At 40.4% G+C, this 16606-nt stretch overlaps 1 protein-coding gene across 4 annotated transcripts in view; it reads left to right on the top strand.

Moving 5' to 3' along the window:
* The window catches only part of BICD2 (BICD cargo adaptor 2), an 86920-nt gene extending 70829 nt beyond the window's left edge, over positions 1–16091 (top strand). The window contains exons 5-8 of one of the 4 annotated variants that reach the window (XM_071755394.1): positions 445–1464; positions 2533–2684; positions 10544–10754; positions 13922–16091. In XM_071755394.1, coding sequence (XP_071611495.1) covers positions 445–1464; positions 2533–2684; positions 10544–10754; positions 13922–13927 — 1389 coding nt within the window. In that variant the 3' untranslated portion in view covers positions 13928–16091. Of the gene's footprint in view, positions 1–444; positions 1465–2532; positions 2685–10543 lie in introns of all 4 variants that reach the window. The other 3 variants (XM_071755396.1, XM_071755395.1, XM_071755393.1) reach the window with 3 other exon arrangements.
* Positions 16092–16606: the final 515 nt, after the last annotated feature.

The raw sequence follows: 16606 nt of genomic DNA, 5'->3' as shown, positions 1-16606 counted from the left end.
TGTGTTATATCTGTGCTATTGAGAGGTTGAAAAGTTTGAATGATTCATAATTGTGTTGCCTAGAAATGTTTTAAAGTTATTTTGTCCGTCAGTTTTTGAAGTGTTTTGTGGAAAAAATGACTGGATTTTTTAAAAATTAGAACTTTGAGGAGAAACTTTAAAAGTTCCAGTGTTTCAGAGTTTTTAATGGAACTCCCAGCATCCACCATAGACTAGCTGTGTGTTTTGCAATATTTACTTGATAATTAGCAAGTTAGCAGCAAACTTTAGCTTTTGGAGTGGAAGCAAGAAAAATCTGGCAAGCAACACTGTGCTTGAGATAGTTTTAGGCTTTTCCATAATGTGCAAGTGATTGGATTTCTGTAGCTGGATGGACCTTGGCTAAGTTGCTGTCTTAACCCCTGAGGTTTCCTTGACGTAGATGTCTGTGTTCATGCATTTCAGATGGAAAGAGAAAAGGTGAACTTGTTAACAACACTCCAGGAGTCTCAGAAGCAGCTGGAAAACACCCGGGGAGCCCTCTCAGAGCAGCATGAGAAAGTTGGCAGACTCACAGAAAACCTGAATGCAATGAAGAAGCTGCAGATCAGCAAGGAACGTCAGTCTGCCCTTGACAATGAGAAGGACAGAGACAGCCATGAAGATGGGGACTATTATGAAGTTGACATCAACGGGCCAGAGATTCTAGAGTGCAAGTACAAAGTGGCTGTGGCAGAGATTACTGACCTGAAAGAAGAGCTCAAAGATCTCAAGGCCAAATACAAGGAATGTGAGTCTAAATATGAGGAAGAGAAGGGCAGATACGAGACTGAGAGCCAAGCTCTGACTGAAAAGATCACCTCACTGGAAAAATCCAGTAGGCACGACAGAGAGCAGGTGGCCAGGCTGGAGAAGGAGCTGAAGAAAGTCAGTGATGTTGCAGGAGAAACACAGGGCAGCCTCAGCGTGGCCCAAGATGAATTGGTCACCTTCAGTGAAGAGCTGGCCAATTTGTACCACCATGTCTGCATGTGCAACAATGAGACACCAAACAGGGTGATGCTGGATTACTACAAGGAAGGCAAAGGTGGACGCAGCAGCCCAGAGACCAAGGGAAGAAGGTCTCCCATCCTTCTTTCTAAAGGTCTGCTAACCATAGAGCTGGGAAAGGCAGAGAATGGGAGCAGTGACAGCAGCCCATCTCCAGTGTCCTCTTTGCCATCTCCTGTGTCAGACACTCAGAAGGAGCCTATGAACATTTACAACTTGATTGCTATAATCCGGGATCAGATCAAACACCTCCAGGCTGCTGTGGACAGAACCACTGAGCTGTCACGCCAGCGTGTGGCCACGCAAGAGCTCGGGCCAGTGGTGGACAAGGACAAGGAAGCTCTCATGGAAGAAATCCTGAAGTTGAAGTCCTTGCTCAGCACCAAGAGGGAACAGATAGCAACTCTGAGAACTGTGCTGAAGGCCAACAAACAGGTAATCGTGTCTTAAAGATGGGGAGGTGACAGTGTTGGGAAAATTATGCCATAAACACAAGAGAATTTATCTCGGGTCCTTCTGGCAGATCCTCAGCTCAGTGGAGCTTTTGTTGCTGGTGCTTGTTTGGAACAAGGCTGAAGTTGTTTCATTAGAGGCTGAACGACTGTAAGCTGAGCTCTAACTGACATCTGCTTGTCACTTACCCATTAAACTTTTTATTGAGCTTAAAGTAACTTCAGTCTAGTACCTGTCTGAATTACACCAGGTTATACTGAATGTAAAACACCTAAAAGGAAGAGGTAAATCTTACTTTCTACTTGAAAGAATCCTTGTAGAATTCTTACCCTTAAAAGAGTTCTCATCTCATAGCAAAATAAAAAAAAGCTCTCAAAGAAGAGGATGTGGTATAAAAATATGGTCAAAAAAACAGGGTTGAAAGGTAAAATTATTCTTCAGGGATTGGGCTGTGCCATTTGATACACATTATCAGTGCAGTGGATGAAAACTGCCTTTAGACACCATGTGACATTCTGCATTGTCTCTGCTGAAGTTAAAGTAATGCAATTGAAGTTATTTTTAAAAAAATATGTAGTGTTGTTTAAGAAATAAATACATACTTACAGTTTTCTTTTGCACATTTGGATAAAGGTGTCTCTAAGACCATAAAAATGCTGTAAGGATTAGAGAAATGTACTAGTGATGGGTTAAATGCTTTTAAATATAGATATACTAAATAGACTTTTGTTCTCTGTGTTGAAGTATGTAAAGTTGAATTTCTTTTAGCATTTGGGGATAGGTGTCCCTAAATGTATATTCTGTAAGTTACTTGAGGTTCCTGTGTGGTTAATGGGAGTAGGAAGCTCGTGTCTGATCTGTTTCCAGTGTTTGAAAATGACATTTTATTCAATTTATACCAGAAAAGTTTACCATGAGTTTAGCTTTTACAAAGAAAATTTACAAAGTGCATATTTCATTCTGTGAACAGTGATTAGGAATCTCTTAGCTGGCCCCTTTGGGTAGAGTTTGGTTAATTTCTGTGTTTCTGTTCTTTCTGGCAAACTACAGACTGCAGAGGTAGCCCTTGCCAACCTAAAAAGCAAGTATGAAAATGAGAAAGCGATGGTTACAGAGACCATGATGAAGCTGCGGAACGAGCTGAAGGCTTTGAAAGAAGATGCTGCTACCTTCTCTTCCCTGAGAGCAATGTTTGCTACAAGGTAAACCCATGAACTCCCCAAAATGTCATTCTCTGCTGGGGTCTGGGAAGAGCTGAACACTCTCCCCTCCTCCCCTCCCAGTGCCTTGCTGCAGATTCATTGTGGTTGCTGCAATATGTTCCAGTTGATGAGAAAAATGCCAGGCACATAGAGTGTTGGTACAAAACACAGAGTTGTGGTCATATTTAATGTGTGTGTGAGATTATCCCTGGTTCTGGTAAGTCCAAGAGGGGAGAAGTTTAACAGTGGAAAATGAGCCTTTGAAATGCAATGGAGATGTGACTCTGCCTGACCTGTAATAACATAGAAAAAACTACAGATGTTGCAAACATCTTTATTCTTGGTTTATTTACCCTCCAGTTGGCATTCCTGTCCTTTCATTTACCTTTATTAGCTGATTTGGGTTGCATATGTCTTTGGAACTTGCTGCTGCTCTGTGGTAAAGGACAAAAAAATACATGCAGATACCTCATGAGCTGTGGAAGTGATAAATGCTATCTTGATCTGCTCCTGCTTATTGCTATGGTCATTGGTTTCTTCTTTGAGTCTATGTGTTTCTTTTGATTGTATGTTAAGGCATCAACATGGTACAAAATCTAGATTACAGCTAAGGAATTTTCAATTTTCTCCTGTGTGGAGATGATCCTGAAGACAGGAAAAGAAAAAAAGCTACCTTAATAGCCTTCTCTTCTACTAATAACTACCATGCTATGGAATCATGCCAGTGCTTATGAGGATTTTTGAGGCTTTTCTGTATAGTGTTTTTTGGGAAAAGTTCTGCAGCAGCTCTTGTGTGCCCAGGGTAATCTTAGACTTCTTGGTGATTTAGCATTTCTGAGCAGGATCTTTGCATGTGGAAAGGAGAAATGGATACTAAGGAATGCTAAAGATGGAACTGTTGCAGTTCATTATGCAGAAAGGAATACCCTGTATAGTGTGGATTTGTTGTACTTCTTTCCTTTTCTGGAGTGTAATTAATCTGCAGAAATTGCATTTGCTTAATTTAAGTTGAGAGGAAGGAGAAGCAATATACTGTTAACTTGCAGGGTTTTTTCCTAGATACAGATAGGAAGTTACATATAGGAATCTCTGTAAGCTACCTATAACTGAGTGTGTTTTCCCTCTGTGGTGATTTCCTGCCTCGGTGAGAGAGTGACTGAATTATTTGGGAGAGGAAAAATTGTCAGAGAAATGCCAGAGGGGTAATTCCCTTCTCTTGTCGTGTTGCCTAGGGTCAAGACAATAATGAGGACTCTTTGGCATGGGGAAGTTAGGCAGAATAGAAGTTTTTCTGAAAGCAGTAGATTTCAGAGCTCTGTCTTGGGACCTTCAGAGGAGTGAGGGAGCGTGACGAGGCAGTAACGAGGTCTCTTTGGGGGAGCAAAACAGCTTTGCCTGCCTGGAGTAACAATTGCAATTTCTGAATTTATGCTTTGCTTAACCATAGTGAAAAGTAACAGGCCAAGCCCAAAGGACTCAAAAAGCTGAGGGTGGAGTGAGTGGAGATGTGAGCCTCTGAGGCCACTGAGCCTCTCATCTGGTGAGCTCTTCATTCCTCTTGGTTCCATGGCACAGGAGCAGCTGAGCCTCCTGTGTTGCAGCAGCCTGTGACAGGGGCAGTTGCAGAGAGCCTGAAGAATTGCTTCATTCCCAGGGTGCACCCCGTGTTTCAGGTGCTGTGTAGCTGTCAGGACCTATTGCTGCAGGTAGGGAACTGTCTGTCACCCCATCCCTCCCTTGTCTGTCAGCAGAGAGGGGCAGGGGCTTGATGGTGGGCCCAGTGCATTCCCCTGCCAGTGGCTGTTCCATCAAAGCCTCCATTTCAGGTAAGAAGGGTTTAGAAGGGTGTTTAGATGTTTAGGGCTTAGAAGGGGTGTTCCTAAGGGCTTTGGTGGAGACGATCTCAAAAGCTGTTCTGGAGTCTGAGTTGTAGATGTGTTTCAAATATGGGAAGTATGTAACATCCCTCAGAACCAACCTGCTACTGGAGCACCTCTTGCCAGTCAGCATAAGTTGTGTTTCTTCTCCAGCCAAGATGTTTGTGTCAGCAGAGACAAATAACAAGTGATGGGGCCTTGAGCCCACGTGCTGTTTCAGTGCTGTGTCCAAGTGTGGGATGCAGCAGGCTGCTGCACAGGGATCTGTGTTTTCCCCAGGAAATGCCACGTATTGTAGCATGTGGGAGAGCTGTAACAATACATGAGAGTTGAAGGCTGGGCTTTAATATAGTAACTGACCTAATTTCCTTTTTGAAGTAGGTTAATCATCCTAATTTGACAATACTACCAGCTATTTTTAACAAGTGATGGAAATACAATAGGAACTCAGCCCAGAGACAAAGGCAGGCTTGCAAAACACAGGTGAGCAGCTTCCAGCACTGAGGGACTGCAACAGTGCTCAAGGCAACACTGAAAATGGAGCTGTTGTACAAAGGAATAAATCAAGATATGTGTAAGATACCAGAGATGTGTAGGCAGCAGGTGTCCTGTTAAGGGCCAGGCTTTCTTAATTAGCACACACATGTACAAACAAACTGAAAGCACTGGAAGCCAGATAAATATCTGCCCTGTAGAGCTAGAAACTGGTTTCATCTGCCTAATTAGACTGTAATGGGCATGTATCATTGTATTATAGTCAAACATTTTCATTAGGAAACTTTCTCCAGGGACAAAAAAAAAAAAAAGCAATTCTCTTCCAGAGAAGATGAACATCTTTTTTCTTTTATTTTGTCAAGCAGTTTTGCACTTCCTAACAGACAGCTTGGGTGCTACAGAATGTAGATAAACAAGGCCTTAAGATGATGCAGCAAATGTTCAGTATGCACTATAAAGAAAGCAGTCACTTTTACCATGCAATAGCAATGGTACAGTACTATCTGGGGTGGGTATATTCTGTATTTTAAAGAATAAATCCATTCAAATTAGAAAAAGAAAGTATGGCTTCACACAGACTACTCATATTAGAATTTTTACCCTAGACAGTATAAACTACTAACTAGTTTTTTTCAACTAAAATCTTCAATATGCCATGTGTAGTCTAAGAGTTTGAAGTGTCTCTGAGTTTTAACTTTATCTCCATAATAAAAAAAATATAAAGAGCACAGATGTGCAGTAGACTCATTTCACTCAGGTATTTGTTCAAGTCCATATGAATCAAGGGGCTATTTTTAATTGAGTTCAACGTGACAGACCCCCCAGGTAAATAGCACTGGGTAAGGAAAAGCAGCCAGTGAGAACAGGAATCCCCAGACTAGAGGCAGATACCACTGGGGGTGTTCAGATCACTTGAAAATGGTGCACAGAGAGCCCAGAGCCAGCAGATGCTGCTGGTTTTTCCTGACAGAAATATTTAACTTGCAAAAATATTTCTGATAGGCTTAATTTTTTATTTTTTAAAATGTCATTTAGTAGGTTAAGAAAATTGAAAGAATTTTATATATATATACAGAACAGTATAAATCCATACTGAAGTGTGAGCAGGAGGGGTTAGCAAATTTGAGTTGAATGAATTCAGCATCCCCTAAAATCTTACCTGCAGGAAGACTGATTCCTTTCTTTGCTAGACAAAGAGCATCTCCCAGGTGCTTTGGAGAAACTTGAAGTCCTCTTTCTAATTATTTGGAGTGGGAACGAAGCAGTTTCTTGGTCTTTTAGATCAAGAGATGTTTCTAGGCTGCCTGTAAGAAAATTGTCATTCAGACTGGGAACCACATTAGAACTCAGGTTACTTAGAACTGATTACAGGGGGCAAAAAAAATACAGTATCAAAACCACCAAGAAAAATCCAGCTGGAAACTAAAGCTTGAGGCTTAACTTTCCCTTAAAGAGGGAGTTAGAAGGCTGCAGGCTTCTGCTGTTTGTTTGGAGAACCCCTCCAGGCCTGCAGTTTCCAGAGTACTCTGCAAGGGGTCATGAAGAACAGGTACAGATTCAGCAGGTAGGAATTCAAGTCCTTAACGGATTTTTCATTTTAAGAAGTCCAAGTTGTTTTATTTTGTTATGCCAGTCTTTCCCTTGAGTTTGATTTGCTACAGTTTGATTCAGTATCCTTCCAAAATTTCTACTAAATATGGAAAATGGTAGAAACAAAATACAGTGAAAGTACAATGTTGTTTTCATTTTCTTTTCCCTGGTTTTTCTGCTGGCTTTCTGATATTTAATTAAAATAGCCTTCAAACTTCTTGTCTCTTTAATTTTCATGTTACTTTTCCAGGGAAACAAGCAAGCATAGTAATAGAAAGGACATTTCTCATCTCTAAAATAAAAATTGAGTAGCAATTATGAAATCTAGCAGAAACAGGCAGCTTTGAGAAGCTGAGAATAGGTGTAGATGTGGCTATACCCAAGATCCAGTGTTTCAAAACTGTAACTGAAGGGAGAGACAAACTTACAACAAGTCAGCAAGGGGACAAGTGGCAAGTGTTAGAACAGACTGGAAAGACTTTACACGTGTTCCGTGAGATTAAATTACAAGATAGTGCCTGTGATACAGAAAGAAAATGATGATTACACACTAGAAACTAGCAGCTGGCTTTTGTTCACTAATGGAGAAAAGGTGTTTAAAATTAATACATACATCACTTCAGAGCTGTACAAGCTCTGTCAGCTTTCCAGGTATCCAAAACTTTTGGGAAAATATTCTTGTGCTGATGGACATCAAAGTTCTGCTGAGTATAAAGGAGTTAAAATTCATGCAGAGAACAGTGCAGTCCTTACAGGACTGGGAGCTGTGGCTAAAGAGTTTTTGTTCTGGGCTTCACACAGTACAAGTACTCAACTTCTCTAAAAATATCTCCTAGGTTAAGAGCTCAGAGCAGCCAAACACAAAAAAAGGCACTTTGAAAATTTCCAGGATGGGATTCCCAGACAGGAAGGAGTCACAGCACTTGCCTCCTGCTCCTTTTGCTGGATCTAGAGGGGATGAATGATGTCTGGAGAGAAAAATGTCTGGGCCACCAGCAGCCAGGTGAAGCAGGGGCATGTCCAGACAGACAAAGGCACTGGAGTGTCTTGTGAGGGGAGTCTTGCTCACAGCCAGGTTTGTGACACCAGTCTGCCTGCAATTAAAATGTCCCCTGCAAGAAATGCTGGAGGTCTTGAGACTCCACCCTGGTGAAAGGTTACTTGTAGATAGACCCCAGACCTGGCTTGCAACAATAAATTCACACCCTTCTCCCAGGAATTTTTCACAGTAGCTGTGCCCACACATTCCTGTGCCTTTGGGAAATCTCTTGGCTGTCTTGGATTAGCACTGGAGTAGCAAGGCTGTGGCCATTTTGACACAACTTCACTGAATTCAACATTTTGGGGGCTAAATTAACTTTCTGTTCTGTAAAAAGAGAGTGGAAACTTTTTTCTTTCTTTCTTTTTTTTCCCCCCAGCAATAAAGGAGTTGTGAAAGGAGTGGAAAAAAACTCCCCATAATTTTGCCTTGTCCAAATCTCTCAGGAGAGTGATATTGAGAATGAAACAAGGGTAGGGAATGGGGACAGGAAAGATCCTATTTTGCTGAAGCAATTGCTTTACATTCCTCATGGAATTGGTAACACTTTCTGGACATTTCCCTGTGTTGCAGTAGCAGAGATTTGATGGGATCAGGTTTGAGGCATGGGTAGAAAAAAAGAGCAGAAAGGTGACTTGTACACTGTGCTTTTCACCTCAGTGTTTGAAAACTGGAGGGACAACCCCTCTCCCTCATGGCCTCATTGCCATCCCCAAGGGAAGAAAATATGTCTGAAATTCCAGAGTGATGCTCTCACCTTTGGAGCTTCCCTCTTTTTGGACCTGGTGCTACCTTCTGTAAGAGGGGAAGACAATTGTAGGTCTGCCAGGGTTATTTCTGACTTCTCAGAGTTCCTAAGGAGATTTCAGGCTGTGTCCCTCGTGGTAAATGGGTTAAGATCTGCCCCTTGGGCTGCTTCCACTCACTGGGGTCTATGGGGATGAAAAGGGGTAGTGCTGGGCTTTGAGCAAGTTTAAGGTTCCTGGGTTTATTTTTTTAAAAAGAAACACCTAAAACACTGGGTTTCTACAGCATGAGAGAGGCTGTGATGAACTCAGGAGCAGGGTGCTCAGGTTTGGGGGGACAGGTTCCTGCTCATATAGTGGCCCTAAACTCAAAACCTGTGAAGCATTGCAGTTGTAGTTCATGCAGGTTTTAGAGGAATATTTCTGGGCTATTGTTTATTGAATAATAACACTACTTTTTCCTTTTTTCCCAAGCAAATATAACTAGGAGTATAGGCCTAATCTTGCTATTAGAGAACAGAACTTGGGACTTGATGAGCAGAGCTGTGAATGCAGGTTAGGTCTGTGGTGAGGTTTTTTCCATTCTGCTTTAATGATGATAAATGTCCCTTCAAGTCACCCATTTTGACATTGAAGGAAAATTTATCTGCGGATAATTTTTTTTTTTTAATGAAGTAGCTGTATTTTACAGATGGGGCTGATGTAAATTCCAGCTGATACCTATGAATATTTCTTTTTATACCCATGCACATATTTGGTCTTCTGTGTGCTCTAAATTTGCATCTTCATGTGAAGATGTCAATTCTTTAAATTGTTCAGGGTACACTGTGCAAGTAGCTTCTAAGCTCAGTAAAAATGACTGAATGTGAAAAGGTTCCATACAGCTTCCCCTGCAGTGTTCCCAGTGATGCTCAGATCCTTTGCTTAATTGTTTTAAAATTAATTTTGATGCCATTTGCTATAGGGAAAGCAGTAATGAAACACTATTTCTAGAATTTTTGCATCAATTATCGAAGTTGGTTAGAGTTAGGAAAGATGCTTGTTTTTAATTATTTAATTAAATTTGATTAAATTTTATTTCTATTTTAAAATTTAATTTTATTTAAATTTTATTTAAATTTAATTTATTTTTAACAATGCTGTTCAGACACCATTGGGAATCTGATCTTTGTACTCCAGGTGTAAAGGAACAAGCTACAAAATTCAGGTCCTCACCAAATGGTATTAATACCATCTTAGTAATGGTCATTTTATAGCACTGCTACTATTCCCTGCTTTCCAGCCTAGAGTTTGTGGTCTCTGTGGAAGTCCAGGCAGAAGTAACTTGGCTGTATGGTGTCTGCTGACTGTGGGATGACATCTTCCCAGTCCTTAGACATGAGCCCTTTCATATCAGACTCCATGTCTCATTATCTAATGATGCTGTTAATTAAACTGCATCTTGTAAGGTGTGAATGCGAAGTGCTGAGCGTGTAGGATCCCCAGTGAAAAGAAATGGTGATTTTCTACAGCTTTGGTTGAAATTTGGTTGTGATTTTCTACATCTTTGCTGTTTAGGAGTGTGTTTAAGCAGCTGCAGAGCTCTCCCTTTGCCAGCACTGGTGGGACACAGGGGATTCAGGTGTTGCAGAGAGAAATGGTTGCTAATCACAGAATCCTAGAATGGGCTGGGTTGGAAGGGACCTCAGAGCTCATCAAGTCCAACCCTTGATCCACTCCCCCCGTGGTTCCCAGCCCATGGCACTGAGTGCCACATCCAGGCTCTTTTGAAATATCTCCAGGGATGGAGAATCCACCCCTTCCCTGGGCAGCCCATCCCAATGGCTGAGCACCCTCTCTGCAAAGAATTCTCTCCTAATATCCAACCTAAACCTCCCCTGGCAGAGCTGAAGCTCTGCCAGGGGAGGTTTAGGTTGGATATTAGGAAAATATTCTTTAGTCCATGCCCTGTTGTCCCACTGATATCAGCCCAACCCCCCCCTGGCTCCAACCTCCTTTCAGGGAGTTGTAGAGAGTGATGAGGTCTCCCCTGAGCCTCCTCTTCTCCAGCCTCAACACCCCCAGCTCCCTAAGCCCTTCCTCATAGCTAAAGATTGCTGTGTCTCATTGCAGATGTGACGAGTATGTCACCCAGCTGGATGAAATGCAGAGGCAGCTTGCAGCAGCTGAGGATGAGAAGAAGACTCTGAACTCCCTGCTCCGGATGGCTATCCAGCAGAAACTGGCCCTGACCCAGCGCCTGGAGCACCTGGAGCTGGACCACGAGCAGTCCAAACGGGTGCGCACAAAGTCTGCTTCCAAAGGCAAGGGCAGTAACCCCAGTGTAAGTCACCTTCGGTCCTGTGGGGACAGGCCTGAGGGGTCTGTCCTTAACAACCAAGTTTTTTGTAGTGAGAAATACAAAATCTGTTGTGACTAGGACAGGTGTGTAGCAGCTGCATCCGATTTCCTGCTGTAAGTGTCAGCGTAAATCCCCACGACCTCATGTTGCAGTGAGTTGGCTTGTACTAGTATGTTGTTTAACCAGGTAATACAAGTTGTATTATGGTGGTCTTAACTGTGAGTAATTCATCAGTTTGGGGATGCTGTCAACAAGTTAAGAGTGGAAAGGCATCAGCTTTTTTCCACAATTAACACGTGTGGGTTTTGCTGTTTATGGTAAGTGTTAAGAGTACACCTGTATACTATATCTGGTGCTACTAATAGTAGTTGTATAGCACAAATGTGATCCTTTCTCCAGGGTTGCAGCACACTTCAGTAAATGCTTTCACAGACAGAAACAAACAGGAAACCTTCCTTGTTATTGTGGCTTCAGAAGTGGTGAAACTCAAATGTTAAACTGAGAAGTGTGTCTTGAAAATGCAGAGCATTTTGAAATTGGAACCAAAATTAATTGGTATTGTGGCAGGTGCTAAGAACTTGCTGTCATATCACCACTAACTGAAGTCCTAGAGCTTTTATAGGCTATAAAAGCTAGGAAAAAAAACCAAACCTGGGTAGGATACAATATTTACACTCTGCTTCCCTCTCAACAGAGGGATAACCAGAAGAAACTTGCACATTTATATTTAAAAATATGCAATATTTACCCCATCTGATATAAAATGAAAAATTTTAAGAATTGGGATCCTACCTGATAGACAGGTCCACTTTAAATTTATACTGTGGAAAAGTGTCATGTCCTGAAAGGATCTTTGTGGTCTCATGTTGCTCCTTGCAAGCATAACACTTTGGAAAGAATCTGTTTTATATATTACTGTAGCCACACAGCATATATATGTAGAATTGATGTGACTGTGGTTTAGTATTGTCAGTCACAGAACAGGTTTTCTCAGCTCTCAGTATTAATCTAAACAGTGTAGTATTTCAGAGCTCTGATCATTTTTTTAAATACAATAAAAGTTATTGCATTCCTTATGCAAGCACATGTTTCACAGGGCTCTACATTATAGGCACAGGAAATTGAATCCAATTGTCCTGCTAATGATTACTTATGAAGTAGCATAGTATACATTATGATCTTGAAAAAATACTAAACCTTTGTCTGCTATTGAACCTTCAAGGGGCCTTTTTAGCCACTTAATTACAATGTGTTTGATAAATAAAAGTGTACTTCATAATTGGTGCCTCTGTAAGAGAAAAAGATTGAAAACGCTGTTTCAAAAATCGTGAAAAATTTGTGGAGCACAACAAGGCACACTTTTTTCTTTACACTCGAGTGTTAAAGTGCCTAGCCTCAAACTTTTATTTTAATGTAAAGCCCTGTTCATTTTGTACTCTTTCAAATACTTTTGTATGCCTATGGTATTACTCAAAGCGATGCGAGACTGCACAGTTGCCTGCTTGGTAGTGATGTTCTCTGAAGCCATCCTAATATTCCTGCTCTGGTTCTGCTCCATCTCCCTGCCCTTTCCGAGGGATGATCCCAAGCTTGCTTCCCCTGCATTGCCTCTAAATAGTCAGGAGATACCAGAGTGCTAAAAAAAGGTAATAAGGAGCAGAGCTGCTTGGCCCAGTGAGGGGAAACCACATGGAATCCATTGGCTTCCCAGGTATCAGAGGTGGGGGAGGTGGAAAAGACTTCTAAATCCACAGGAAACTTGAAACAAATGGAATTATAGAAACCCTGCTGCAAAGCTGGGAAACATCAGAATTGCATTGGCCAATACTGAGAGGAGGAAAAAAAACCCCAAGGGATTTAAATCTGTTCTGTTGCTCAAACATCACTGTCTGAGAAGCTGAACCAAGTGGCAATTCTGGTTTTAAAAAGTAGGCCCTGTGCATCTCTTATTACTGTTTTTTGAAAACACTGAATTCTCCTGAATTTGAGCTTTAATATTGCTAACCAGCAGGTTTGATATTTTAGAAGTGAGACATCTTTTAGCTGTTTTCAATCCTGCTTTCTCTTGTTTGCTGCACAATCTTCCAAAAGGCCTTTATTCTTGTCATTCCTGCATTAAGTGTAATTTAAAAATACTTGTAAAAGCAGGCATTTGAGTACTAACTTTTTCACTCCAATAGGAACAGTTACACTTTTGCTTCCACTATGGTAGGGAGCTTTAATACACTTTTCACTGCTTCCATGTCTCTGGCAGTATTTTTGCAAAATACTAATGGTAAAAAGGTAAATTGGAGAAACTAACTGAATGCAATGTTAGTTGTTTGTTTGTTTTCTTGTTTGTGTTTTGGGGGGGTTGTTTTTGTTTGGGGTTTTTGTTGTTTGGTTTGTTTTTTTTTTCAAATTAACTGGAACTTTCTATAAAATTTCAGTTTTACCAGACAGTGATTATCAGCCTTGGCTCAAACTCCCAGTTCCACTTTTGAACAATATTAGCTCAATGCCTGTGTAGTCATTTCCATCTTCATTCATTTCTGTGGATCTTTATAAAACAAAAGAGCCAATAAACCTGAGCTTGTCAGGGTTATGTTTCAATCTCTTTTAGCACCTGTTACGAAAAGAAATGAGGAATGGTGATGAGGTAATCTGACCCCACTGCTTGTATTTTTTAGATAATATTTCAGGCTGAGTTTTGTAATTCTGGATTAGCCATTTCTTGACACGTAGATCTGCTGGAAGCCTCCTCACAGCACTTGCCCTGGGTTGGGATAAAGCATGGAACATTCCCTAAGCCATCACCTACCTCTGCAGGCAGGCTCTCTGCATGTGCCACTGACCTGCATGCTTCTGGACAACCTAAAGCTCCAGTGAGAAATGTTTCTTGCACACTCACTGCTGTTCACTCGTGCAAAGCTTCATTCAGTACTTGTAAGAAACCTTTCTGCAAAGCTAAGCCAGGCTAAACCCATTTCCTTGGCTTGGGAAGCATCTTGGAGCTAAACTGGCTGCTTCTGCCCCAGAAATCTAACAGCCCCCCTCAGCCAACTAACCTGCTTTTGCAGCACATTGTTTTAAGTGTTCAGTTCTTTATTGAGAAGTAAACACTGATTATTTTTTTTTTTCTAATGCTATTTTATTTTTCCATTTTTCAGCTGTAGAGTAGTCCCTGGAGAAGGCCTTTCCAACAGTGCAACAGCATTTCTTAGCCTCTTTCAGTATGGTTAGAAGTGGTACCCATTGCACAAAGAATGGAAACCACTGACCTGATATTAACTTTTGAATTTACCTTTTCCCATACCCTACCTGAAACTTTCCTTTTATGTCTGAAGCTATAAAACAAACAAGCTTTACCTGTAAGTGCTGCTGCAGTAAGAAAACTTACAAGTGCTGAAGAAAACCTACTTCAAATGTAATGATCACCATATATTAGTTTATGATCTACTAGAAATGTTTGGATGGGGGAATTTCCTATTTCATTGCAGATGCTTTTTTTTTTTTTTTTTAGTCTGATTATTAAACCTGTGCACTTTTTGATATTTTGACATATTTCTTTAGCTTCTTTAATTCCTTATGTAGAAGAGTTTATATAAATGTAGTGGTTTGTGCTCTTAGCCTCTCCAGTTTTGCCTTGTGGGTTTTTTTTTTATTTTTTTTTTTTAATGTTACAACAACACGTGGCAGAGATTTTGGGGGGGCTCTAGATTCTGATTAGAAAAGAGTTTCAACAAAAAACAGGAGCTCTGCTAAATTGTGCTGTGCTTCAGCATTTTTTTTAATTATTATAAATCTTAAGCTTTATATGTTTAAATTACTGATTTTTTTTTTTTTTTTTTTTTTTGAACTGCCATATTCATTAAGAAATCCAGGGTATTAAAATTCTGGGGTTTTTTTCATATTGTATTATTATTCTTAGGAATAGTTCAATGTAACAAGAAGAAAACTTGACTTTGCTCTGGTTAAAACAGTAATAGGCACTTGAAAAAATATTACATAAGTAGTATTACCTATAAATTCCAGAATTCCTGGGTTTTAGGAAGTTGAAGTATTATTGATTAACAGAATTTTATACAACTATACCAGTTAAATTCCAAATTGGAATTGTTTTGTTACTTTTTCATTTTATTGTGCCAAATTATGGTACATTTAGAAAGAAAAATTCTAAAGTTGTCAAGGATAGGGTGTTACACCTTTCTGTCATTAATTATTGCCAGTAGTGCCTTGAATAATTTTAAGGGAGACTCTTAGGATAGCTCAGTGTAAGTCCTGTAACTTAGGAGGAATGGGATGGCTGGTTTGGGATTGAGTACAGACATGGAGCAATAAGTGCAAAGTGAACTCCCCTTCTGCACATTTTTAATGGGTAGTCTTACTCTAGAGGGTATTGTATTCAAGGGATTGTAAAAAATTCTGTTAGTCAATGATATTTCTTCAGGCAAATCCTTTCAAATTCAGGGGTATAGAGAAAAAAAAAAAAAAACAAAAAAACAAAACCCAACAACCTAACCGACCCCAAATCTGCTTTGGGAACCAAATGGACTCGTTGAAGAAATGAGCAAAATGCATTAACACGTTTGTGGTGACAGTGCAGAGGTTGTATCAGGAATATTGGTGTTCTTTAGCTTTGTCTGGTGGTGGATGCAGTTAAGCATAGTATTGTTTGCAGATGTGAACAAGAAAACATTGGTATCTTCTCTTGCATGTTGTATCTAATCATTGTGCTTTCAGGAAACAGAAACTGAAGTGCATCAACAAGCTGTACCTAAATCTGTTTGTTGAGGCTCACGTGACTGATTAAATTGGTACTTATGGGGGGGAGCCTTCCCACTCCTCAAAAAAAGTACAAATTGAAATAATATTGACAGCAGGGAAAAGCTTTCTGTTTGCTGGAAAAAAACCCCAACATTATTATTCCTAGATGTGTGGGGACTTATCTTTCCATCTTCTGTTACAGTATTGATTCATAAGAAAGATTGTTACATTTAAAACTACTACATTTGTATGTGGGTATTTATTTGAAATGATGTCAAAGTACTGTATTAAGTTTTATGTGCATTACCTTTTAGTGGTGGATTGGTCTCCATGTAATATCATATGCATGTATTTTTGCCAAGTAACCTTTACACAGATATGGGGGGGGGAAGTTAAAGAGAAAATGTGGGAACTTCTTAAAAGTGTAACTGTGTGTTAATTGGATAACCTTAGGTGGCATAGAGGGCAAAACTTTACTTCCAAATTAATATAAAAGCATTTAATGTAGGAAAGCAATCTGCCTGCATAAAGGTATAGTCACATTGGCAGTATCAATAAAAGAGAAAAGGAATCAATTTTTCTGCTTGTTTTGTGTTTGAAGCATGTACAGTTTTAATGTCCCCCTAAGCTATTTTAAATGGGGGGCTAAAAAAATACTAATTTTTATCTGAAAGAAGCTGAAAACTTAAAACTAGGTTTGCTGCCAAACTAGGAAATGAATTATTTGTGCTCCTGTCTGGGGAACCCCAATCTCTGTGTTCCATGAGATTTTCCTTGACTACTTTTAGGTTGGGTCAGGTGGGTTTGATGTGTTTCTCTGCCCAGCCCTGCAAACACTGGTACCAGTACAGGAAAGGGGAAGGTGGGACTCCTGCTTCTGCCTGGCAGTGCTGCTGTGTCTTCTGGAAATTTTACCTCCAATACTCTCCCAGACAGAGTAAGGTTATGTTTACTGGTAGAATTCACAAACTGATTCTCCAAAACACCCTGAAGGGAGGGGTATGGTTTAAGTCTAAGAGTGAGGCTCAGGTTTTTCACATCGAGGATACTCACAGCTTGATGAATGTGAAGTGTCCTCTTGAAATATT

This window comes from Heliangelus exortis, chromosome 12 (assembly GCF_036169615.1).
Source record: "Heliangelus exortis chromosome 12, bHelExo1.hap1, whole genome shotgun sequence".
In the NCBI taxonomy this organism is placed as follows: Eukaryota; Metazoa; Chordata; class Aves; order Apodiformes; family Trochilidae; genus Heliangelus; species Heliangelus exortis.
This window is presented reverse-complemented; position numbering and strand designations above follow the sequence as displayed.